Genomic DNA, 27,952 nt, shown 5'->3' on the forward strand with positions numbered 1-27,952 from the left:
CCAGAACCTTCTTGCTGTGAGGCAACAGTGCAAATCATCACCCTTATAATCCCACAGTGTGTTCACATGAAGAATGAATGGCAGATGTGTGGAGTTCACATTGTTTATTCAGTATTAAACAAAAAGTTAAGGCAACGTTCAGAATAGCAACTCAAATAGACATTACATGGGAAAAATGTAAACAAAACAACATTATAGTGGACTACAGTCTACTAACATTTAAGCTGGGATATGGATAACTTTCATACTATTAACAGAGATGGCCAGCCCTTAAATTCAATTTGGAAATTCAATTCTATTCCATTCCCATAATAAGATAAAAAAGCCATAAAAGCCAACAGACATTTCTTTGGTCAATGTGAGTAAAAAAAACAACCCAAAACAATAATACTGAGCATGAAAATCACTGAAAGCAAACTTGTTTTCTTCCAGTATTACCATAATAGCTTCTCTGAATACAAGGGAAATATTCGAAACGAGATGATGAACTGTTTGATATAAACACATCAGATCCACATCTCAAAACCATCTCTATGTTCTAGAGATTGATCTAAGTGCAAAACTGGCGCTCATCTAGGAACTTTCAACGTCCAGACAGAGAGTGCTCTCCATCACCAGACCAAGTAAACAGCATTTTCAGTACCTCCAGACCATATCCATTTTCTATAAGCTGGGAAACAAAACATAAAATAATATGAAATGACTGAATCATAAAATATATTTAAAGAAATTTAACTGAACTGTACAATTTTTTTTTGTTTTTCAACGCAGACATTAACCTGATTTTTTCTGCATAGTACAACCTGGATTCAAACAAGCTGCACCTTCTTCCTGAGCATTTATAGTTCACAATTATGTTTTATCTTCTGAAAAGCTTAGGTGAAGCTACTTTTGGAAAAATGTAGAACTCACAAGATAGTGTCAAATGTTAACAGAGTAAAAAAGCCTTTGTTGGAGAATTTAAGTTACATAAAATAAGTTAAACGCAACAAGCAAGTTCAGTGAGTTTCCCACACTGAATCAATCCTGGTTTTAAAGGCCTAAAAGATTGCCTGCTTTACACTGGAGTCTGAGCTCAGGGAGAAACTGCAGCAGAGTGCTAAGAGCCTTGAAACTTATAGTCTGGGATTTTGACAAACCATAAATGATTAGAAAAAGCATTTCAAATGGGTTGTCTTTGTTCAAGGCATAAAATTTGATGGTAGGAAACATGAAACTACGTATTCATAATTTTACACATCTTAGCCAAGTAGATTGCATGATAGTAAGGTAAACTAACTGGCAGAATGGATATTACTTGCCAGTAATAGTGATTTGCTAACCTATGGCTATTGTCATTTATAGCAGTTGATAAATGATAATTAAAAAAAACTAAACAAGACATGGGAGAAACACCCTTAAATCATGGGTGTTGACGATGTCCACTAGAGGGCACTCTGCAACTTATGTGTTTGCAACACGTGTTTGGAACAAACACAACAACCAGCAGAGTCGGGAAAATCGTAAACGAGCGAATAAATAGCTACATATAACAGATGTTAAGGAAATCCTGTTTTGTGTGCATGGAAGAAAAAACAATATGGGCCGATATATCGGAATATCAGCTTTTTACGTCACGAAATATCAATATCGAGCTTTAAAATCTCATACTGGCTAGGCTCTACGTAGAATAGCCCTTCACTTTTAACAATAGAGTCTGGTGGTACTATTATATTTGTTGACTCTGTAGCAATGCAGGCACATAAATGAAATCTATTCCAGTGGTACAAAACTATTTTTATTATTTATTCTCCATTGTTAACGAACCAGTGTTGTTAAGGAAATGTTAACCTTGCACACACCAGAGATATTTGGTTTAGTCTGGTGACACAGAAGTAGATCCCTAGATGAAGCACCATTATATGAATATCCACTTGGAATATTTTGTAAATAAAAAGAAATAATATTGTTATCACTTCTACACATGCTATAACCTTGGATAATTAGTTCTCCCTTCATAAACCTCTCTGTACTTTAATAATGGCATGTTTTCCAGAGCTCTTTGCGTCAGTTAATCAGAATGTCCCTAAATTTGAATGATATGTCCAGTCAGGTATTAATTAGAGATGCACCAATTGCATCTCTAATTCTCTAATTCTAATTCTGCAATTCTGGGTGGCTGCTGATGCTATTAAAGATTTTTTGTTTTGTTTTAGTTGTTATATATGCCCCCATTTTCTTCCATGGAACAACAGAAATCTTCATCACAAAAAGTATATGTACTACTTGAACAGTATAAAAGCAACATTTAAAGACCTCCCATATACCCTTAATGACAAGTTTTGACACCTTAGTATATATCAATAAAGACGTAGTTTGATGACCATTAGAATAGTTTCTGGGTTTTTCCAAGGGTAGCTACACAGGCAGAGACCACCCTCACTACGATATGATGCGAACGCAGTCATCTTGTTCTACAAGCAGACCTGAAATATGAGAGAAGCTGCTCAGTTAAGAAAAGAGCTTCAAAGATTACTACTAGTAAGGTTTCAAGGGGTAAGGAGTTAAAACATTTCAGCCCTTCTTCACAATGTCACTGAAAATTTAGTCAGCTGAACACTGATGTGAAAATCAGGCAACTCTTCTTGAGTAATATTTGCTGGCTTCAGAATTTTTTACTTTGCTGTCAGGAAGTTGATTTAAACTGTAGTGTGTTTTCATCATCAGTGTGAGATTGCAACCCTTAAAATAGGGTTTAATCAAACACAGCCACATTAGCCAGGCACATTAGCACTTCTATTTACATGTAATTATAGGTCAAGAAACTGAGTTCCAGTAACAGTAAACTATTAAAAAAAAGGATTTCTCTAACAGTATTTCATCAGAGAAAAGAGAGATTTGTATCAAGTAATTATAAAATGCACAACAGATCTAGATGACATCTCAAGAGGTATTGAGTTGAAGAAGGTATGCGCCGGAGCGCACGAGAGTGCAGGCCTGCTATCAAAAGTGTACCATTCATACTACGAGCACATGGATCCAACTTAGCATAATGTCTTGAGATTTTCACTCAAGGAATTAAATTAGATGTTGAGCAATGTCTGCCTTACAGAGAGCCCGGCAAAACCCGATAACACAGAAATGTGATTTTCACATTAGAGGATAGATGCAAATATCTTAACTAAAATCTACAAAACAAGGATTAATAGAGATTTGGTAAAGGCAAAGAAACTACTTGAAAATTCAGGCCTTAAGCTAAGCCGAGGCCTTTTGTTCACATAGCATGAACGACGGAGGAAAAATGAAACGTATTAAAAAGGAGATGATGCCTTCCAGTCCTTCACCAGATGAGCGAGAATTCATTGAATACAGTCAAAGCCCCTAAAATAAAATGTAAAAGTAAACAAGATGCAAAATATTAAATGAATTTTCACATATTAAAAAATAAAGACTCTACTGCAAATGCTATCAACCATTCGCTCTGTGATGTCTGTTCCGTACAGTACTGATTTAACAGGACTCAAATCTAGGCTGAAGCACAACAATCTCATGATGATCTCTTTTCACAATAGGTCAGTCAGAGAAAGATGCATATTAACAAAAAAAAAGTCACTAATATTGCCACAAGCCACCATTTATGTTTTCTCTGTTTTGGACAATGTAACAAGGACAAAGGCAGGGCTGGATTCAACGTTTGACTGTGTGTGTGTGTCACAAAGGCCAATGTACGCAATCAAACTACCAGACTTTAACCTTGGAAAGGACAGAAGGACAGACTGCATTTCTACTGAGATCTGAGCATCCATTTTCCCATTATGCTGCTGCTCTTATCTACAGAAACACTAAAATCCGGTTAAATTGAGCCATTTTCTCATTTGCCTTTAGAGGTCATTTTTCATGCTTGGAGAACTCCAGTCATTCAGACGGCACAAGGGGCTCCATTGTAATAATGGCTTGTTCCATGAGGGTCCAGAGTCTGCATAGCCTGGCATACGCTCATAGACCACAACTACAATTCAGTCCACACCATTCACCCAGCTGTGTAGCAATGACCCAACAGCAAAGACAACGAAGTGAAGTTTACTGTGTCATTGCGTGATCAGTAAAGGAAAGAATAAATCACCGGTGACCGATTTCAGCATTAGGTCACAATCTTTCGCCTGTAGGAAACATTGGACATTTTGCGGAGCCTACAAGACCAGCCAATACAGTATGAACTGCAATGTCCAGGGAACAGCAACTGGGTGTAGCACTTCTTATATCTGACAAGACGCTGCTCGAACTTGCTCCTGGGCTTTGCAAAAATGCATAGCAGATATGTTGCGTTGGCTAAGGGCCTCAGGAAGAGAAGCAAAGGCTGCAGCACTCCATGCAGATCTCCAGGCAGTCTGCAGACTCACAGCAGGCGTCGATGATCCCACAGTCCATATCACAGGGCAGGTCACAGTCGCCACATTCCTCGGTGATGCAGCAGCAGCAGAAACACGAGTCCTCTCCCACACAGGAGCCGCATGTGGCACAGTCCAGCATAATGTTGCACAGGGTTAGAAACTCACAAAAGAGACACGCCAAAATACAGTGAACACAGCAGTCTGGAGGGAAAGAGACACACAGAAAGAGTTTCGTCAGCTAAGCCAACTTCAAAAACCGAAGTGATGTGCGATAAACCTGGATTTTAATGGAGGACTGCCGATTGGGAGTTATTAGAGTGACAAGGTTAACAAATTCCGACATTTTCCAGCCTGAAGTTCGTTCTCCTTTTGATTTTGATTAATCCATTTTCAGTTGCCATATGCAGCAGGTTAACATTTATACATGCAATTTACATTACAGATTATAATAGGTGAGAAGTACTGAACTCAATCAATTACCTTTTTTGATGACTTTTTTAGTTAAAATGTATTGCCACAGGGAAAATATGCTAGGGGAAAACACAAGTCTGCTCTTCTATTATGAACAGCCAATTGGGGGAACAAACAAAGCAAAAGTGAACTTTGCTATCACTCCCTCCCTCTCCTCTGCTCCAGTCTCTGTGTCAGCATCGGTATCTCACCGTCCTGTGCCTCTGTGGGAATCTGGGAGCTGTTGCTCTTGGAGCTGCTCTTGCTTCTCTTGCTGCTCTGTGAGTTGATGGAAGGGTTGGACTGCAATTTCTTGGTGTGTTTGGGTCCCGCTGAAGAAGATGAGGAGGTGGATGAGCCGCCTCTCGGTAGGGAGCCCAGCTTAGGATTCCTGACCCCGTTGGACTGGAGTACATGCGTGTGAGGTGTGTGCGTGTGATTCGGACAGTGCGTGTGAGGGGAGCGTGTGTGTGCGTGGTTCTTGGCTTCACTGCGTATCTGGCTGCTGGGCTGTGACCGACATGGCTGGGTGTGGTGGATGGGCGTGGATCTGGCTGCCGGTTGAGCTAGGGATTAACAAAAGTATATCCATTAACAGCAGGCTCACATAAACTTTATTTTAAATGAATATCATTTCAAATCAGTGCAGTTCAGTAAAGATCAGTGTTGCTGTACTTATGATTTTATGTGCTCAATCATTTGGCTGGACAAAGAAACATTGATCTTCATTTCATACTTCACCTAACAAGGATCAAATCTAAAAACTTTAGAAAAAAATACATAAAATTTTACAGCATTTATACAAACGGGATGGAACTATTTATGTTATTTGTTGGTTGTGAGGAGTCTTTTGTGTGTAATGAACCTGTTCTGTGTGAAGCTCTGAGACTTGTCTTAATGTCCGGGCAGATGCGGAGTCATCGAGAGGGAGGTTTCGGGAAATTGAGTCCAATTACAGAGTCCACCCTAAAGGAAACTGCTCATGGGAAGCACTATGTATTTACTGAGCTGAACCCTGAACTTACTTGTCTAGACTCTTTCACAACTAGAAAGAAAGAATGTAGAGTTTGAGGGACAAAGAGAGGAGTTTGTCTCTAGGTAGAAACACCTCCAAAACTTCAGCATGTGATATTTTCTGCAAACATACTTTTGTTCCAAGATATACCGTACCTAAAACGCTCAAGCATTATTCACAAGTGTTAAATTTTGCTCAGTAATTTGTATATTTTACCACCAAGTGTTATGGAGTATTAACAATTCAGCTAGAAAGTAGAGGGGCAGAAAAGCTCAGTTTCACTGCCAAAGCAAGCACACATACTCTGAAAATGAGATTATGGAAGCCTGTTTAAAAAAAGAATAAATCATGTTAGTATTTAATACGATTCTATAGATATAGCTCTACATTTCTTCCTTACCTAAAACCATGTGCAGTGAAAAGGTGTGGTAAGAATGAATGTGGCGTAAAAGACCAAAGAAAAGTCTAACACACACACACAGGCAAACAGAGTGATCTGTAACTATGAGACATGTCTGGAACATGGAAACTGTGTGTTCGATAAGCACTCAGAGACAGATAACCCAACTAGGCATGTTATGATTGGCTGGTGGCTGTGGTCACAAAACCAATCTGTGTTATTAAAGATTCTTTCATTCAGCGTTTTTATAACTTTGCTCCAGATGTTTGGCAGACTGCAGGCCCAGAGTATGTGAATATGTACGTGCACAAGTCTGTTGACATGATCGCATGTGCAGGGCCAGTATGAGGAAGCCATACTTTCTTCTCTAAAGTATGTCAAAAGTCTTCCATGTAATTCTCTTTTTTTCCCCTCTTTTCCCTTTTGTGTGAGAAATTCGTACTGCCCTCTGTGTTCACCCTTTCTCTCTCTGCGTATTGTCACTCACTTTTAGCCTTTTTGCACAATACTCTATTGTAACATTCTGACCCTAGCAGAATTTATGTTGGAAAGCGAAGAAGGGGGTTAGTCAAACTGTAGCGGTACTGTGCACAGTTTTTCACTTTCCTCTTTAGTTTCTGAGAAAATCATATGTCCTGTGAGTTTGTGGTGCGTGAGTGTGCCTGTGCGAACAAAGTACATAGGTGGATTTGGCAGACGGGCAGGCAGAGAGAGGGACGTGGAGTGAGGACTGTCTCCAAACAGAGCTTGAGGTTAGGCTCATACACACATATATGCATACAAGAACACGTGTGAACACACACTCATGAACACACACAGAAAAAAAACAAGGTCTCTTTGTCTGTGATCAAGACAGTTAGTTAGAAAGATGAAGTGAAAATAAAATAGGTCGCTGCTTGTACATTTTTGGACCAGGAGGATGCATGGGTGTGACACATAAACACAATGATTCAACTTTAGAGGGAGCTGGGAGCTGGTTAAAAATAACAGCAAATAAAGAGCCAAATGATTGCGGGATTAACATGATGACACTGGGAAACCACAGTGTGTGCATGTATGGCACGTACACAGCCGCGTTGGCCACTGGGGGTCCTGCAACCTCTAGTATGATATGTGCATGCGCGGGTCTATCGGTGCCGAGTATGAGTCACCCTCGGATGAATGCAGCAGCACGCTGCCATTTACACACCCTCCACCTCTTCCTCCTCTCCTGGCGGTTCTCAGCTACCCTGTACTTACACACCTCCCTCCTAGAGCGTTGAGAGTTGCTCTCTCTCTACTTATCCTTTGCTGGAATGAGTCAACGGAGCGACTGTGAATTCTGTCTGTCTCTGTTCTAGCTGTTCCCACTGTGTCCTGTAAAACTATAACATTTCTAATCAAACTAAATACTTAACCCGAATACAGCCTTAACAGCACGTGAAGAAAAGATGCATGCAGGATGAGCCTCCTGACTCCTAAATCTATATGCAAGCTTTTGTGCACTATTAAGCCAACAAGCTTAGCAGAGTAATCTAGATGTCAGAGTATTTTCTGATAACTGTGAACGTTAAACTTTATATTCTAAATGAAAACAGTAAATTTGGATTGCTTCAGGTTTTTCCCCAGTAAACATCTATATGTATGCAGTTAATTATGAAAATCCAGAATGATCTGGACTGCATAACATACATGGAAACAAATCAGTTTCTCATCATCTGTGTCTGTGCATTTGAAAACGAAGTGCATGTAATGTCCCCCGCTCCCATATTCCCTCCCTTCTGAGTTTTTTTTCCTGCATAGTTTGATTGTTTTAAAAAGCTGGCCAATAAGTGCGAAGTACTAAAACTATGAGAATTGGATAAGCGAGTGTTGTAAAGTGCTATTTAAAACAGTTTTCAATGAGACTTCCCCACATTTTTGGCTGCTATACAGAGCTGTAACCAGCATTACAGTGTTAATGAGGCTTGTTTAGTTGCACCCACTCACTATGGTGAAAAGTAATGTGAGAGCAGAGTTCAGTCAGAGGCACAAGACTGGTGACTCAACATGAGGTGTGTGCAGGATAAAAGTGTGACCCAGTTTTGGCCACAAGGTTCAAACTGCTGTCATTTTAAATAAAAAAATATTTGTTCTTAAGAATCTTGAAACTTATCATTTTATCCTTGTTTCCATGCAGTTTTAAAATATTGTCACTAAATTCACCCATAACTGGAATATACTGTACAAACCATTCTGAGGCGTTGTCGCTGTTACTATAAGTATGGTTGTTTAAATTAGTGTGGATAAGCCTGAAAACTTTGATGGATTTCTTATAGTGTTGTTGCTACTATTCATAAAATTAGATTTGAACACAGCATCACAGAAACCAAATTTCTGCAAGAGACAGATTTAAAGATTTCTTGCAGTTATGTTAAAACCAGTGTTGAAAAAACAATTCTGAAAATATACTTTTGCAAGCAACCAATTACTTCTTACTGTAAGTGCTAGCTAAGCTATCAAATGGAGGAGTCTGGTTTGCTTAACTTAGCTTCTTACAATCATTTGAAAAACACAGCATTCTATGAAATCATGTGAAAAACTAAGTACACTCTTACTATTAGGAATATATGAAGAGATTAAGAGTGTAAGTAGCAACCGTGTGCTAAATGATCATCTGCAAAAAGTGAGCGCCTCTCTGAAAGTTTTGGCAGCTGTTGAAGTCAATGACAGTGCAATTAGAAGAAGACTGAACAAGTTTGGTTTTTTATTAAAAGGTTGTCAGGGTAAAAGAAGATTCAAGGGCAGAGAAAAACCAAAGTGAAAATGTTTGGCCATAATGCACAGCACCACATTTGGTGAAAACCAAACACAGCATATCAGTGTAATCACCTCACATCACCCGTCAAGCACGGTGGTGGAGGGGTTATGATTTGGGCTGTTCTGCAGCCACAGGATCTGGACATTTTGACTCATTGAGTTGACCATAAAATCGTCTGTTTATCAAAATAATGTAGAGTCAAATGTGAGGTCAAATTTCAGAAAGCTAAAGCTTGGCTTAAATCGGGTCATGTAGCAGGACAATGATCCCAAGCACATCAACAAAACTACAGCAAAATGGCTGAAAAAGAAAAGAATCAAGGTGTTACAATTGCCTCGTCAAAGTCCAGACTTAAACCCAAGAGAGATGTGCATAAATGAATGCCCGGAAATCTCACTGAACTGTAGCAACGTTGTAAAGAGTGTTCCAAAATTCCTCCACAACAATGTGAGACACTGGTAGTCACACAGAAGATGATTACTTCAAGTTATTGTTGTTGGCGGTGGTTGTACAAGCTGCTGAATTATGGGGTGCAATTTTCACAAAACGCACACTGTGGCAACTAATTAAAACGCTCTACACCTCTAAGTATTTAGGAAAGCCAGCGCAAGATCAAAACAATCTCTCACAAAGCTAAATGATTACAAGTTGACTTTGTGTCTGCACATATTTGCAGAAGCTTTTCTATACCACAAAAAACAACAACAAAGTCTGACTTGCAACTTGCCAAGTACAGTTCTATATTGCGTTTTTTGCACTGAAAGATGAAATATGACATTTGGAAACAAAAAAAGAACAAAATAACAACTCTGACATGCAGGAACTTTACTCATATAAAAAAATATTTTGTTGCAACATTTGACTCATTTGTGTGTTTTTCAACAGACAACACAGTGTGCAAATCACAAATTCAAGAAGGAGGCTAGGTCTGAATTTGAAACCAAGCAACCATGCAAGTATAATATAATACACAACAGCATTAATTACTTGACCTGAGTTACCAGCCAAACACTTTGTTGACACATGACCCCTGTGACATCTCATAACTGAATCGCCATCCTTCACCTTGTCACCATGCTATCTGACTGGCTGTAAACATAAAATATGTAGGTGCATATTTACAAATGACTAAAAAGAGATGGCAAAGAAAGGGTAAGGTGAAAGAGAATCTAGTCACGAAAACAGAGAGGGAAAACAGTTTGAGCCCAGTGACTGGTCTTTAATTAAAAGCAACGTCACAGCACTGTTAGATTTCCCGACAACAACACGTTGCACACTCCTCCCCTTTGATGACAAGATAATAACAAACAGCTCTGCTCTGGGTCGCCTTTTTTCTCATATACATTCATCTCACACAGTGAAGATACTGCAAAATAATAAAGATAAGGAAATGGAAGTATGAGAAATATTTCTTCAATCGTGTCGCTGATTAGGCTACGCATTTTATTGTTTCCAGTACCAGTGAGTGTAAGCAAGAACAGCTGTGAACACATGTGTCCTGCTGTGACCGTGACGTCAAAGACAGTGGTGTTTCATGACATCACTGACTGTGTGTCTGAGGGAGCTTGGGAACATGTGTGTGTGTGTGTGTGTGTGTGTGTGTGTGTGTGTGTGTGTGTCTGTTCCACTTAAACCATAACACACTCAGATATGTCTGCAGATCTCTTGGCACTTTGTTCTCAGCCGGCTTGCCCAGGGCCAGACACATAATGAAACTGTGATGTCATCACCGGGAGACAGAACATACGAGCTGTGGATTTTTCTGTTTATGCTTCTGTTTCTTCACGCCGTCGCTCCCAAACACTCTGATGCACACGCAGATGTATACGCAGATGTCACACAGCCATGATCTCACCACAGACCTGAGTCACAGCTACTTTATGAGGTCTACATGCTCATTATGAAGCCAGATACACAGATGATTGATTGACTGTTTGCAGACCATATTTAAACTGCATTCATACTGATAGAGGCCCTCAGACGTATAATTATGCAGACAAGCAGACATAAGCTGTCAGTATTCACCTGAGTGAGGGATAAAGTTTAGAAACTAGTATTGTTTCCTTTGTGGTCATTGTGTGATTGTGTAAGTTTTAAATGGAGAAAGCTATGGATGAAGGCAATGAGGACGAGTCCATGGAAGCAGATTTTGTTTAAGCCCACTATAGTTACATAACTCACTCTGTGCAGCAAATGGAGCTGGTGGGTTTCACGGTTTTTACTGGCAAATAAAGCAGAAGGAAAGAGACAGGGAAAGGCAGACAAACTTCTAGGGCTTCCAGTTCAGGTCTGAAAATAGACGCACACAGCAGACAGGACAGGTAGAGGCAAAAAATAGTCCAAGACAGCAGACATTCACACACCTACTCAGTTCAAAACAAACTCTGTTAACCTACTTATAGGTTTCCTGCCTGAAATCTGAAATACTCTTTATATAGTTAGAAAAGTAGGATGAGACAGCATTGTGTGTTCATGTTTGTCACAGATATTGGCCCTGAATTCCAGGAAATGCGCTCAGAGTTTTCTGACTATGCTCAACCCCCACCTTCTCACCCCCGAATTCCTCCTTTCATTCATCACGCTTTCACTCATCACCATTCTTTTCTTTAGACAAATTGAGACTCATGCTTTTTAGGTACGTTTGGGAGTGTTTTTACTGTGAAATTTGACCTAATAACATATAACATATTAGAAATAGTTTAGAAGTTAAGCCGAGAATGTTGTAATTTCAAAACAGAGTAAAGGCAATAAAAATAAATGCCATTTGGTAATGACAGCAAAATTGTGCAATCTTTGGCTTTGACACAGAGAGTTTGAGCTACTGCACAGCATGGAAAGTAAAAGAAGCTCCTTTGTGCAGACAGAAAATCACTAGACTAGTAATAGGAGGGAGGAAAATGGGTTTTGGTGCTAACTGTGTAACTTTGTATAGAGAATTGTTAGGTGTTGTGCTACTAGTCACCAGCAAATGAGCAAATTGATACTGAGGGCTGTGCATACACCCAGTGTAGAATGTGATGACTGGACAGCTGGAGAGGTTAAATAAAGCAAACACAATAACCTCTCCTCTTGCAATTTTCTTTCTTCAGTGCTATTGCCAAATAGCTATTTTATTTTACAGCAGTGAAAAATGTTACTGGTTTCACGGGTCGAATTAAACAGCAGCATCAAAGACATTAAAACTGAAATCTGGATTTGCGTTGCAGCAATAATAAAACAGACAAATAAATCACACTGACTTTTTTGAAAATGATTCAAATCTACCATAATCCCAAACAGTATGTTGTGTTGTTAAATCTATTTTCCTGGATGAGAACTGATATAGGAATATGAGAATATTTATTTTGTTTAATATTTCAATTTTATGTACCCTCCAACTTAAATCCTGTCCCACAAGCCTAAACTAAAGACGATGAGGATGACAGCTCGAGCAAGCAAATGGATAAATGGTGGAAGTTGAATTGCCACATTTCATTAACTTTGCATGCAGTTGCACCTACTCTTAAATGTGTGTTTGTTGACCAAGTTATAAATCCAAAGAAGCCAAAACACTGGCTTCTTTTAATCTCATCCAAGTACGCTTAACTCAAACAGGCTCAGGTGACTCATTTCAAAACTTAAGTGTGATTCATGAAGAAATGCAACCTGTAGCACAGTGAGATGTTTCCTCAAAATACAACAAAAGAGATGAGTCATTGCCAGGATCATTTTGATGCCTTGGGTGAGATCAGGATAGTTGTTAAAGAAGGGTCTTTGCATGCCATCTTGCATTTGTTGTCTCTCTCAAACCAGCATAGCAAGCAGCATGACATTATCTGATCATTCCCTATCATTACGCACACACACCACAACAATCATTGCAAGCAATTTTAAGCTATTAGTGCAGACTATTGCGACAAGACAAATAAAAAAATAAAGAAAAAGAAATTTAAATCAATCCACCAGCTTAGAATTTAAGTGAAAAGTGAAGAGATGCATTAAGTTGGGGGAAAAAAAGAAATTTGTAGGACACTGAGGTGGTAACAAAACATAATCCGTCGCATTACCTTTTAATTTTGTGTATATATATTTAGCTTGTTGTGTACTATAGTAATATATGTGCTTTTATAATGTATTTGAATTGCTGCTAGAACTGTGTAATTTCCAATATCCACCTTCACTATATAATGATCTCTATGCCATGGGCCTGCTCTGTGCATCATGGATGAGTTTAGTGGGGTGAGGCAACAAATAAGCTGTACCTATAGAGGGAATATGAAAGATTAAGTCAGCTTCTGCTACCAAAAACTTGGGATAATGCAGATGTACTTGCCCTCTTTCTAATGGCCAGTAGCAGAGTCTCTTCTGTTTAGAAGAAGTCTTACTGCATAGATGTCTTTGAGAAAATTAGTTTGCTGCTAACTTGATTTATGACCTCTGTAAACACTTTCTTGAAATGTTTATTGTGTTTAACATCATCTGTAACAAAACATGATTTTCATTTTGTTTATTATAATTCCCCTTTTGAGCAAACCAGATGCAGGGCTTGTTCGTAATGCAGTGTAGCTAGATTACGATTCACAAGATGCTACTAAACATGTGGATTTGACCATGTGGATCAGTCAAATTCCCTCCTTGCTTTTTAGGCCTTTTAAAAAAAACAAAGATGGTGATAGCTGGGGCTACAGAGCAGGTGATTACAGAATTACATGAAATCTAAGTCATTTGACTCATCTTGTTTTGACTAACTCAAAGTTGAATATTAATAATAATAAAAACCTAAAAAAAGAAGAAGAAGAAAAACTAGCTTAAGAAAAGTTGCTGTCATGCCTCTATTTTTATTACGGTGATATTCTAACAAACCTGGGGAAGGATTAAAATGTAGGAAAGTGAAAGAAAAGAGTAAAAGGTGTTTCATTTTGAGTGTTCAGACTTGGGTGCACACTTGGTTGTATTGGGAAAAAAAAATCAGAAAGCTAACCTACTTAGCTGACAGATGTGGATGTAGATATTTCTGTCTGCGTGTATGATTACCTGACCTATTTCTTGAGGGTGTGCAAATGTGTTTGTTAAAGGTCAGGACAATGTGACTCATCAAACCAGTGATCAGTAATGGAAAAAAAGTCTCACTGGTCTCTCAAGTGTGCGAGTGTGTCCCGATGTGTGAATGTGTATGCATGTGTGTTTGTGAGGGTGCTTTACTCACATGTAATACTCTTGTAAGGTGCTGTAAGCACCAAATCTGGATGGCTGGTGCCGGAGCTGCAGTTGTCGCCATCATCGCCTTGCAACCGTTCCGGGGTGCCATTTAACCTCAATATGAGGGGCTCAGTGTAGGTGTGGGCCACATCTGCAAAACACACAGGTACACAGACACACACACGAACAAGTTAAAGAAAACGTCTAAAAACAGATCTCAGTGTTTTATATTTACTGTATGTTATGTGCTGAGTAGCTGGGGGTGGACTTTTATGAATGTATGAATGTTTATGCTTGAACAGATTCCCAGTTTTGTTTCCTATTATCAAAAATAACCAGCAAGCTGTTTCTCCACTTGTGGTAAACTTGCCTACTCTGTTGTCATTTCCCATCCACCAGCACCTAATTAATTTTAACAGAGTAGTTCTGCTGACTTCAACAAAGCAAAAGATTTTGTCTATGTGTTGGTGTGTGCTCTCTCTGTCCTAAACTTGCATCTGGAAGTAGTTAAATCCAAACCCTTGTGACTGTTTAGGGGTCCATGTGTATGCTTGTGAAACCTGAAATCTTTGTGGGTCTATATGTGTGTGCATGTCTCTTTTTGCAAGCCAGTGTCTGTTGAACACATAAGAGTGCATGCACACAATATATATGCAGTAAATACATGTCTGGGTGTTTTATATGTTCAAAGGTACCATGCAGTCCTCTAATGAAGCTGTTATTATACAAACACACACATGCACTCATATGCACACCACACACACACAAAACACAGAGGCCTTCAAAGCGAGGCAGGCCTCTGAGAGGTGAAGACTCATTCCTGGGCAAATGGGAGCCAGCTGGGCTTGATAAACACACACATACACGTACACACATACATACCAAACCACGTCCTGTGCATGGACTCAACACTTCCCGGCTCTGTTTATTTACTCTATCCACTCTCCCTCACTCCTCTATCTGTCCTCTCTTTCCTGTCCCCAGCCTCTCGGGTTCACATTCCCTTTTGACGCAGATACATTCCTGTGCATTTCTGGCATAATTCTATGGATCCATTCCCATTTTTATGGCTGAACTTTTATACAGTCTGTCCAGTAAAGACCGTATAAATGTAATATTAAAATAAATAAGCAAGCCACAGGCTTTAAGCAAACTGAGAGTAATTATACAAAACAAGAAAGACAACCCAAACAAACAAAAAAATAATTTTTAGCAAGAGCTGCGTAATTTTTTAGAGTATACATAGATGGTCGTGAGATTTTTGTCGTCGTGAGGTTTTTCCAATATATGCTGCAATTTACTGATAGCTGTGCAGTAGGACGAGAAGGAGAGAAGATATAGTTATCAAGGTGAAGTCATAAACAGCAGCAAGCAAAACATTGGGTGATTTAGCTAAATGAAAAAAAAATCAAAATACAAATCAATGCACATGACAGTAAATGTAATTACTAAACTAAGAAGCAATGACATTTGCATTTCTTAAGATGTCATTTCTAGTAACATGCATGATTAAAATTAGGTCTAGGCTACGATACTGTTAGCTGTTCCACCTAAACATATGAAAACAACATGATGGGATTTCACAACTTGAATAAATATGTTTATTCGTTTGAAAAAATGTTGTAGAGTTGCACAATAATTGCATTTTAATGACAATCTTAAGGTCAAATGTCTTTTGGTTTTCACACACACTAATTTGTCTTTCAGTCCTATTATTTATTACTGTTAACACAGTTTTTGGGGGTTCTGCATTGTCGGTCAGATAAAATATCAGACTGTTATTTTTCTTAAATAGGTTTTAAAAATTTTATATAAAAGAAAAACTTTCTGCAATAATCATTCTAATTCCACGTTTAAAGCTACTAAACTTTGAAATATATAAATTGTAATATTAACTACAGACATCTATATAGCTTGATCACTATGAGCACTGCTATGTCTGTCACATCTGACAAAAATAAAACTAAGTCCATATAATATACACGACGAAAAAGAGGCCATCAAAAGTATTATGATTTATTTTATGTTAGAATTTATTTATTTATTTATTTTTTACATTGATCTGTTGGTGATTAGTCTTTTGGAAATATTGCAATGGCAAACCTATTGATCAGCCACAACTTTAAAACCATGAAATGTCCTGTGGTTCTGGCACTTTCAGGACATTGGCAGCAGATCCTTTGGGTCCTGTGGGTTGTGGCCTCAGCGGCCTGTTCTGCAACCCGTGGATGTTGATGGGTCTGGGATCTGGGGAACGTCAGTATTTGGGCTCTTTGTTGTGTTCCTCACTCCATTCCTATGTAGTTTTTAGACGCTTTGCCCTGAGGCCATTGGGCTCTTTAGCATGCAGCATGAAAATATGTTACTTGAGCTAACCTTGATGAAAAGGCCTAGTGTTTTAAGCCTTGGGTGATTTGCTTGCAAAGGTTTGCGTGTGTTTGTATACCTGTGCATATGTATATATTTGTGTCTCTCAAGGGCGTTTTGTATGTGTGGGTATTTTTGTGTGGGAGACCATGTGAACAGAGGCTGAGGAGACGGGAAATACTTCCTGCTTTTCTCTTCTATTTGATAGCGGTACACAAAGCTCACATCCATACAAACACACTTAAAACACTTACCGTACACTCCAATAATACCTTCCTGCATCTCACACTCGCTCTCATCACACATACTTTTATCTCTGCCATGTGGAAGTGATTTTTCCAAGACCCATATTTTGTCCATTAGACTCAATCAGTCTGCTCAGATATGAAAACCACTAGTTAGAACAGTTGTCCTGACACCAAATGTCTGATTTAGAGGTAACTGTGTGTTGTAGTCGACATGTATCACTGGCAAGCAGTACATGTCTATGTACTATGCATGCAATAACCCACCTTTATATATTTATCAAATACCTTAAATAACACTAAGTGCTGAAACTCAGTAAATAGTAAATTAGAAGCAAATAAAAAAAAACAGTATGTGTAACTTCAGGAGGCTAATCATAAAGTCATTGAACATTGTGTTTCATATTCCTATAATCAATGATAACGCTATCACTTAAAATTGCCAGTAACATATAATCATCTATTGTTCTACACAACTGGTATCAATTTTATAAAATGTTTGAGAATGGATTGTAAAAAAATAATAAGACACCATATGCTGGTAGGCAACAACTGAGTCTGATAACTTTAGACAGCTGGCCAGTTTTTAAAAATATTGAGATCAGTATTATAGTTTATTTTTTAAAAAGGGCATTTATCAGTTCAAGTCGTGTTTCTCGTTTTTTCTCATTCTTTGGAAATTGCTTTTGGGGCCAATTACCACAGTCGCACAAAGCACAGAAAAAAACCCTTCTGAAAACTAAAAGTCAGTCTTATTTGAGTCCCCAGTAAGAATCCAATTGAAATACAGAATTTGCTAAAACCAAAACAACTTTGCAGCAAAAGTCTACAGAATACCGCAGACACTGTTGGAAAAACCCCATAATGGCTTAAAAACAAAAACAAAAAAAACAATAAAAGTGGGATAGGCTCCATTCGTGAGTTGCAGATGGGGCACACACAAACAGTGTGAATATGAAACTATGGTTAATAAATATAATTTTTTGAAAAATAAATAAAGAGTTTGCTGATGCTATCGTTCAAACTTTTATCAAAATAAATTCCAATCGTTATTGTTAATGATCGACTTTAAAACAATATCGGGTTTGAACTCTGAAGCAGGGCACGTCAGAAAAAGGGAGCACCCCAAGCTGTTTGATCATATGATTTTATGTACTCTTGAATCCTTCACTACAGTTTGTCTTTGTTTTTTGACTGTGGGGTAGCAAGGGTTAAAAGTGTATGGGACTTTTGACTTAGCTAGTCAAAGCGTTCCCTTTGTAAATGTTCGAAACCCACGATTGTTGGATCGAAACACATTCCCACAAACCCTCAGTGCCATCCAAGCAGGCCATCAACCAATTTTGCGTTGGCATAAGGATCAAAACACCTAACCGCTCGACCTCAGAGCCAGTTCTGAGAACCATCAAAGATGAGCCTCTAATTAAAATCAGACCAGACCAATCAAGAGCCGGTGAGGAGATACGACTATGTGTTTACACTTGTGGGTATTTGTTTGTGAAAGCTTGACTATATACCTGTGTATATTTCTGTATTTGCAAGTTCATGTGGGTTTGTAGTTTGGTATATGTACACGTGTCGGTGGCCCTGAAGGGGCGATTCAGAGGAATTTTAGTCTCCTTGTAAACAGTTAACCATTAAACCAAAAACATATGGATCCCATAGGGTAATGATTAGCATAAACACAACACACACAGACACTATTTACATGAACTTGAAAATGATGTGACATATCCTGAATTACCTGAAGGGAAGCATTTCCTGCTGTTCCTCCTGGGGATGGAGTGTGTTGGTTTATAGAGAACAGAGGGCTGAGCTGAGTTTACCTGCTTCCTTTCAAACTATCTCAACACCGTTTCTACAGCTCCACTATGACATCTTTAAAAACGCAAATGTCTAATGTGTATGCAAAAGGAGGTCTCTTAGGCTTATACATCCCTGTGGCAAAGACAGTGTGCCTGGAATGTTTTCAGACACTTTCAAGGTTTCCATTTTATGCTATATTCCAGACACCTTTTTAAAATGGATTTCATTTATTCATCCATGTAAACCCACAAAGACAAAACAAGAACAAATCTGAAATGTTTTGTTAATTCATTTTCAGCAAAAGACCAAAATCGTTGATAAACACCTGGTGTATCCTACCATAATCAATTGTCTTTGAGATGCTTCTACAACTTGACTTGAATCCAGTGCTTAATTAAAATAATCTACACACACACACAGCTATGAGTATTAGGGCTCACTGTTGATGGTGTGTCAGAGTGAAAACCAAGCCATGAGGTTAAAAAATGAGAACCACCAACAGGATGAGTTTAACAGTCTTCTATAATCTGACCAAAGTGAGTTACTGGGGATGGGCAGCCTTGGTCAGGCAGGCTCAAACAAACACTGTGGTCTTTTTCTGGAGTTGGCAGAACCTTAGAGAAGAACACGGCGCAGTACTCCAACAGCAAAGGCCTGACAGAAGCGGTTACTCACTAGCAGGCACATGACAGCATGCTGGGAGTTTGACATTTTAACCACATTTAGACCAAGAACTCTGGTCTGATGAGACATAAATTAAACCATGCTACAAAACAGATACTTGGCATCACTTCATTAATACCATCTGCACAGTAAAATGTGGTGATTGCAGTATCAGGAACTGGGAGGTTAATATAGATAGAGAAAAAATCCTGAGCTGAAAACCTTTTCGAGTGTGGTCATGACTCCAGGATTGGAGCTATTTCTCTAGCAGCTCCATTCCCACAGGGGCAGATACAGGAAATCTTTCATACCTTATGTAACAACTCTCTACAATGCAACGAAGGTTATCTTATTTTGTATCAGACTGAGGCAAAAGCTACTTTTCAACAAGACAAAGACCTGAAGCATGCTACTACAAAACATATGAGTGATTCTGCAAAAGGCCTAGAGTGTCCTAACCTGGCCACAGTAGAGTATCTAAGAAGAGACCTAAAAAAGGGTGTGGGCAAGCTTTCCCTATCTAAACATTAAGGAGCCTTGAAAAGAAAGAAGTAGCAGCAAGCTTAAAGGATAATGCCAAAGAAGACTCAAGCCTGTAATAGCTACCAAAGGTGCAATAAGTATAGGTCAAGGGTCTTAAAATTGTGTGAATGGTATAAGTTAGTCTCTTAGTTTTAGTACATGAATTAAATATTCAAAATGTTTTGTCATAGTAAAGTACTGTGAGTGCAACTCAGAAAATAAATAAAAAGAGTCAAGTTTAGGATGAGTGTGCAGCATGAAATATTGAAGTCTTAAATGGATGCAAAAACTTTCTGTGAAAGCTTTATTTAAACTTTTGTGCATTTACTGACAGAAAGAAAGAAACAAACGTGTGCTGAAATAAAGCAAAACCTTCACTGTGTGATGACAGCTAAAACTCTAAAAACTAAAGCTGTTTAATAAAGTCAAAATATCCCCACCACTGACTATTTTTTGCACTAATTTTCCTTCTTTTATAGAAATATTATTTGGATGTTTTGAAATATTTGAATTTGTGTTCATAAAACAAAAAATACATTTGTAAACGACTTTCTTTTTAATATTTTGTGACAATATTGACACAAATGAGTGTTGCAGTTGTGTTCCTGTGTTCATACAGCATTTTAAAACACTTCATTCAGGCCCACTAGCAGAGAAAATAGCATAGAAGAAGACATGCCGAAGAGCAGCCGAGCAGTTATCTGAGCAGCAGTAATGACTGGAACTGATTGAAAACACACACACTATCAGTGGGGTGCTGACCAAGATGGAGTAAAATATAAAGACAAGAACACAGATCTACAGTATAGGTGAATTGTTGTAGTCTTAATCACTCTCCCTCAGTAAATACACACATACACACACACACACACACACACACACACACACACACACACACACACACACACACACACACAAATTAAAAGGAAAGAAGAAGCAATGTTTAAACTGCAATCCTAGCCAATGGGAAAATCCCACACCAAGACACTGACATAAGCATACACTCACAGAATAAGTCGAAAATCAGAGATTATGCTTGCTGTGAGAGAATGGAGTAGTGTAAGCTCATTAAAGACAAAAAATGTCTGCTGCTGAACAGGCTTAAGGGGAATTTAATTGTGCCACTCTGTCTGTGGGATCCTTCTGGTTCGTGGGAAAAGACTGGCTCTTTGCTAACAGATGCTACACGGCTGTGTCTGTTAGCAAAGCAGCTAACAGAACTCTATTTGTATTAGAATGTAAACACACCTGATGTAAAACAAGGACACTGTGCTTCAGTCTTAGTATCATAAACAGAGTAATGTATCCAAAATTCACTAAGATTTGACATTAGAAAAACACTGTTTAAAACAGTTTTTATTTTGATTTTTTTTTAGTTTTTAGGTCTTTATAATAGTGTACAGTAACACTTTCCTCTTATTGCTTTCATATATTTACTGTAACTGTATTTATTACAGAGGTACTGATTGATCAGCCAGATATCGAAACTGGACGATTTTGAGCGTTATGAGCCTTGAATGGTGACCACTCTGTCAGCTTCACGTCAGATTATGAGTGACTTACCGGTCAAGTCAGATGCGGCAGCATGAGCCAACAGTCGCACAGACACTCACAGGCATACGCTAACATGTTGTTAGCATGGAAACTCTTTGCTGTAAGTGAAGACGAAAATGTTGGGGACTGTGGGGGGGCCATCATGGAAATGTTTGAAACAAAAATCTTAATCAGACATTGACCAAACTTATGAACACACTGGAAAATGATGGGAGTAACTGAGATTTGTTTTGTTATATAAATCTGGTAAAGATTGGCGTACAGCAGCTAATTTTCAGTTAATTATTTCTACTTCAGCAGTTCCAAGTGAGACTTACTGCAGCTGTAACTTACCATAATTTGGGGAAAATTGCAAACTTTGATCATTTCTTTTTTATTATGAAAACAATATGTTGCATTGAAGAAAATTCTATTTTTGTATGTGTTGACAGGTAAAAGTTCGTAGGAAAAAAATCTGAATTGGCGAAAATTTGTATCATCTTAGTAGAGATCCAAGTGGAGGGGGAGAGGGAGAAACACGAGGAGAGGGGAGTTGAGACAACAGGCATTTTATAAAATCCAGCAAAATCCCTGCTTTGGAGCTGTCATTTCAAAGTGATGTCATTAAATATGACGTCTGACATACACACATATATATATATATATATGTGTGTGTATGTATGTATGTATGTATGTATGTATGTATGTATGTATGTATGTGTATATATATATATATATATATATATACATAAAATAAAATAAAAAGCCCCTTGTTCAAATTTGAAATTTGTAATCTCATACCACAATGGCATTATCTGTACAACAGCAATGATTACGATTTAAAGAAAGTGCTATAGCAAATCATTAGTGTGAGAAACAGAAAGAGCGCAGGCCACCAGAGCAGCAGCAATGAGCCATTCTCAAATGTTTGTGAGGTAGTAAAGTAAAATAAAGCACGCTCATTTTCGTTGGTCAAAAACGCCATAAAAATGCCTCAAACTGCTCTGAGTTTATTTCAATCTCTGTGAGAAACCAAATTAGACACAAGCCTCAACAAACCTCAAGGACTAAAAAAGGACAAGCAGGAAAATAGCGGCATCTACACACGCGGGCAAAGAGAATGAGTTAGTGTATGAGATAGAGAGAGATGAAATAATAGGTAGAAACAGGTTAGACTGTGACATAGAAGGTGCATTTTACAGAAGAGAGCACCAGGCTGATCACACAAAGGCTGAAGAGGCATAGGATGTAGAAGGTGGACACTTGCTTGCTTTCATCAAGCTTTTTTGATGTGCAGATGTTGACAAAAAAATGTATCTGCAGGCACCCCACCCCCCAAGAAATAAATTAATAAATGAAGCAGTGGCTTGTTATTACGTGTAGCAACAGTCAACAACAGGCACGATTTAATACTTCAGTCTTCAGTTCATTTGCAAATTGCTGGGACTGCACGTTTGTCATGTCTGGACAGAGTCAGGCTAGCTGTTACACTCTTGTTCCTGTCTTTATGCAAAGGTAGCCACTTGCTGGATGTTGATCCATAGTAAACATTCGGTTAAATTAGAATTTTATCAATCATGTTACCTAACAAACTAAAAAAATAAAATACAGAAAAAGAAACAGTAAATCATTTTAGTAAAAATCTAATCTGTTTGCTGTAATATAGCCTCATGTGGCTTTTTTAAAGGTATTCAAATTTATTGTTGCATTTATAAGCATTGGACTAAGCACTGTAGTTATATACCCAGATGATGACAGCAAACTCTATGACAACTCACAGGCTGACACAAGAAGTACCTCACACTTTGAAATCCTGAAGGTCAAAATTCAAAGCAACTGCCAGAGTAGAATAAGGTTAGAACTATGATATTCTGCTGTTTATATGGGAATGACACAATAAGGTAAGCACTGGTGTTTTCTTATTTTGCTTTTCAACATAAAAAAACACACAAGTTGTTTTTCTCTTATACCCATTCACCAATCTTGAGTGAGCTTAAACTCTGTCCCACAGAGATCAATGCAGCCAAATAAATGCCAAGATTTTCATTTTGCTTGGTCATAACGTCAAACATTAACTAACTACAGCTGATTGAAATTGCTTTCCATTGTTTCCATCAGTGCTGGAAAAACAATGGAAGTCATCTTAAACTGTAAATTCCAGCATCTTAAGACGCTGATAGCTATTTGAAATCTCAAATAACATTTGTTAAAATTAAAAAAGGGTGCAGTTCATCCTTCATGCAGGCAGGGAACAAAGAGAAAGAACCAAGAAAACAATGGCAGAGAATCGGGTAAAGATTACAGAAGAAAGGAAGAAAAAATAGAGTGCAAGAACTCCTAGTGGTTCAAAAGCGTCAGATGTGGTAAGAAAAGGCTGCTTCACTGCATCTTCATGCCTGAGATCGAGCCTTACTCACAACAAGAAGAAGAACATGTCTTTTAACACGCACATAACGCAAGTTTATGGACAAGTGATGACTGAGCAGAGCTTCATTCAGCTTCAGAAAATCTGACTATTTTAATATGGGAAGACTGGAGTGCTAAATCTTTCTCTGAACTTTTCCAGCACACTGTCTTATTCAATTCAGCATGATGTTCATTTTGTAAATTATGGCTCCCATTAGTGAAAAAGGAAGATAAAACAGTGTGTGCTTTTAGGTGCAACAGTTACAGGTATAGATTTAAGTCATATAGACTGAAGTGTCCTGGCAGACCACCATGACCACTGTAACAAAGATACCGTTGGGTATCTTTGTTGGCCTTCAGACAACAATTCGGACGGCTAAAGAACCAAACGGGACAGGCAAAAAAAAAAAAAAGGTAAAGAGACTAAAACTCAGATCATCAGTTATGCTGGTTAAGTACTTTTCACAGGAACAGAAGATGCCATCCTAGAAGCTGTTACCCCCATTCTAATTATGGACCAGTGGTCAAATCTTTCTTTGAAGCCTAAATTAAAAATATACATGGCTGATTTTGCACACGATCTCTGGAAAATTGTCTATTCCTGCATGTAACATACAATAGAAGATTGACTGCATGAGACAATCTTACTTCTGGAAATTCTCTGTTTTGTTTAGTCAAGGGAGCTTTCTTAAAAGACCATCCAGCGGACAGGTCACAGGACATCTACTCGCTCACTGTAAATTCCCACGGTCTTTGAAATGGAATGCTGGAAGGTTAAAAACGGTTTGATGTCCAATCATCCGCTTCAGACATTTACTTTCTCGCATGCAACTCTGTTGAGTAATGTCTAGAAAGGCTCAAGGATACAGCGCATGTGTGCAACCGCCCCATGTTTCTGTTGTGGTGTTGCAAAGCAGCCCACTCTTGATGCGAAGGGATAGGTAGAGGTCCAACAGAGCTAAAAGGAGGACCTTGTTGCTCTCAGCGGTAGCCTGAACCCTGTATATAACTTAAACCTGCTCAAACACACAGACCAGACAGCCAAAAGAAGCTTAACTTTAGCAGAAGAAGGATCATTTACACTTTGTGCTGGCTTCCTGACAAACAGAGGTAAAGTCAGCACAGCCAGGAGAACATGTTTGGGCACAAACCTTCAATTTAATAACTCTCAAACTCTCCAAGAGTTATCATTAAAAATGATGCTGTACTTATAGTCATGGTTAACCACAATGTAGCATTGAACGGAGATGTGTGTGTTGATGTTAAACACAGTAATGATAAGAGTTGTGTCTGGACTTGTATTACAAAAAATAGACAGAAAAAATAAAAGGAAATAAAAAATTTTCATCAACTATTAAGCATTTTTGTGGCTGGTTCCCATGGCCACAAGGCACTTAAATCTCTGCACACTACCCTAACTGTTAACCACACCTACCCTAATTACCCCATAGAACCTGCGCTCTGATCTACGTACACTCCGTGCTGTTGTTTTCCCATTGAAGCTTGAGGAGACTGAAGTAATTTTGGCTCATTCTGCATGAGTCATTCACATGAAAACAGCCCGAAGCTGAGTCCACATCTTCCTCTCCCCGCCTCTGAGTCAGTTACCTCTGAGCATGACCGATCTCTCAAAGCCAAAGGGTCACAGGTTCATTCCCAAATTCCCAGGAGCCTAATTGTGCCATTTAAGTGTTCCATAGCGCTGAATCAGTCCTGACCACTCAGATCACCCAAGAGCACGGCCCCTACACGGACCAGTCTCAGCAATTACCTGACTACACAACAGTTGTGTCATTAAGAAGGCTTTTGACCTTATAAATCTCAGTAACATCCAGCAAAAACACACAGTGGTTTTCCCGGGATAAAGTGTGAGTTCCTACAGTGGAGCCCCCTCCTGAGTCTACCATTAGAGATTATTAATTACTCAGTCTCAAACTTTTAAACACCACAGTGACTCAAGACTTTTCCACTTTAGAGAACTCACATCAACCTATATTACACTTTCGCTGGGGTGAATAAATCCATTCTAATGTTGTTTTCAGAAAACTGTATTACAATAGCTCTACTGTACAGTCAAACACACTCTGGATGACCTACTAACATAACAAGCTTCACATGCATGAAAGTAAATGGTGAGGTCTTCCCTCTCAAATAATCGTGCTGCTCCATTGTTTTCGTACCACATGGCTAATCTCTTTAATAACTAACTCACTTTTTCACTACATTCAAACACTGCCTCCACAAAGATGACAACATTGGTTATTGTAAACACTGGGCCTTCGTGGCACGCATGGAGTATGTTTCTTTTTTTTCTCTTTTGTTTTTTTCCCAACAACCTCTTTCTTACCATCACCAGGGCAGGGCTGTGGGCTCGGACAGCTGTTTTCTCTCTCTGCCTTTGAGCTTGTTTGCGAACTTGGTTGCGGAGCTGGCAAACCGGGGTCTCCATCGTCAGGTGGCTCTCGCGAAATGGCAGCGGCACTCCTCTCCTCATCCATGGGCGTAGGCCTGGCTCTTTAGGGAGGAGGTGACTGAGCCTGAAGCAGGGAGACGAGATAGCCCAAAAAAGAATTTCATAGAGATGAGTCATGTGGAAGATTTCTCGTTGTCTTTTTGATATGAGCAAGAAGCTAACAGACTACAGGTACTGCTGAACCACCATCAGCGCCTTTTGGCAGGATCCTCACCACAGGAAGCAGTGCGTGTTCACAAAGGAAACGTCTAATAACAGCCTGCTTTAAATAACGTCTTCAAAGTATGCTTTGACAGTAACAAGTATTTATTTATATATAACACTGTAAGCCACTTCAACACTGCAACGTGGGGTAGAGAGACAGGAAAAGGTCAAGAACAAAAAAAGTCGTATAAGTCAAATAACTTATTCGTGAAAACAGACATAATTTGTATTTTGACAAATACAAATTATCATACTACATGTATACAAATCTTGGAAACCAATAACACCGCACTTACTGCTTACACTTGCTCCTTGTTTAAAGTAAAAGACGTGTTTTTGAGAGCCCTCGACCAGCAAATAAGAGGAGACCATCGGAGCAAGTTTTATAAATCATTATCGGGAAGTTCAGCGTATACCTCACGTGCCAGTTTGGGCACGCGCTTTTCCTGCCAAACTAACTCAGCTGGGCAGCTGTTTGCGCGCTCCCGTAGCTCGCTCGCTCCGCACTCGCTGCCTCCCAAAAAGTTTTGACCACCTTTGCCAAGTTTTACAGCGAAAAAAAAAGTTCGAAGAAGCAGAGTTTGGTAAGCTTCACCATCAACCACCCACCCCCACGGGTGAGTTTCTCAGTGTTTTAAACAGCATGGCTACAAAGTTTGAAGAAGTTTCGGGAAAAGAGAAAAGTCACTGCAGCGCACGCTCACCAAGAGCTAGCTGAAACATGTATACTTGTAGCGAGCTTTTAATAACAATAATAAAGTGTCATTTTTCATAATAAATTCAGACTGAAATATTGAACATGAACGCAAATATGAGTGATAGCTAATAACGGACGTGCTCTGTTTATCTTCATTGCATATCTGCGCTCTGCTTTCTCGACACGAGTCTCTGCATGCTCAGACCAAGCTCCGCTCCAGCGTGAGGATAATTTCTCTGCCTGCGTTAGTGCGGCTGAAAAATCTAAATGCAACTTACTTTGACAACAATAACACCGCAGGAAAAAACTTCTTACCTTCTTTCTGGCTGGAACTCTTTGCAACTGGGCCTTTGAACTAATTCATTTTCTGGTCGCTCCAGGTGGACTTCAAGCCCTCTGAGACCTTGCCAATCCAATCTCCCCCCCAAACTCTTGTCACTTCACACGACCACCAAGTCTGTCAATGGCTCATGCAGGTAAACTAAACTCCAAATTCAGAGCATTTTCGCCAGCGGAGATAATTCTCTCTCCGCCTCTAAACTTTCTCACTCCTGCTCGCCCCGTCCTCCAAACCAGATGTTGGGAGGTTTAACGCTGCAAGGCTGAAATCTCTTTGTCTGCGCTGCAGGTTTCCTCGCTTTCTACTGCGTTTCTGCACCACCTTACCAAACTTATTTACAATCTTAAATTGAGTACCCGCTCCGTGCAAGCCGTTTCGCCTCCTGACTCCTTCTATATCCTACTTGACTCAGACTTCTGCTCCTGCTGTTGGACAGGAAACTACAGTCAGCAGTGATTGTGCTTCCTCCAGGCTAGAAAGTAGTTGGGCTGAGCTGTACTGTCA

At 39.0% G+C, this 27,952-nt stretch overlaps 1 protein-coding gene across 1 annotated transcript; it reads right to left on the minus strand.

Annotated features, from left to right (window-relative positions):
- mdfi (MyoD family inhibitor) lies at window positions 1-27,952 on the minus strand. Its single transcript, XM_084928082.1, has 5 exons — window positions 27,424-27,952; window positions 26,082-26,271; window positions 14,200-14,343; window positions 5,033-5,386; window positions 1-4,571 (listed from the first exon to the last, which is right to left on the minus strand). The coding sequence occupies exons 2-5, from the start codon at window positions 26,230-26,232 to the stop codon at window positions 4,318-4,320; spliced, it is 903 nt and encodes a 300-aa protein (XP_084784208.1). The 5' UTR covers window positions 26,233-26,271; window positions 27,424-27,952; the 3' UTR covers window positions 1-4,317.

Source organism: Perissodus microlepis, chromosome 5 (genome assembly GCF_051167445.1).
Source record: "Perissodus microlepis isolate ML-2025 ecotype Zambia chromosome 5, ASM5116744v1, whole genome shotgun sequence".
Lineage (NCBI taxonomy): Eukaryota > Metazoa > Chordata > Actinopteri > Cichliformes > Cichlidae > Perissodus > Perissodus microlepis.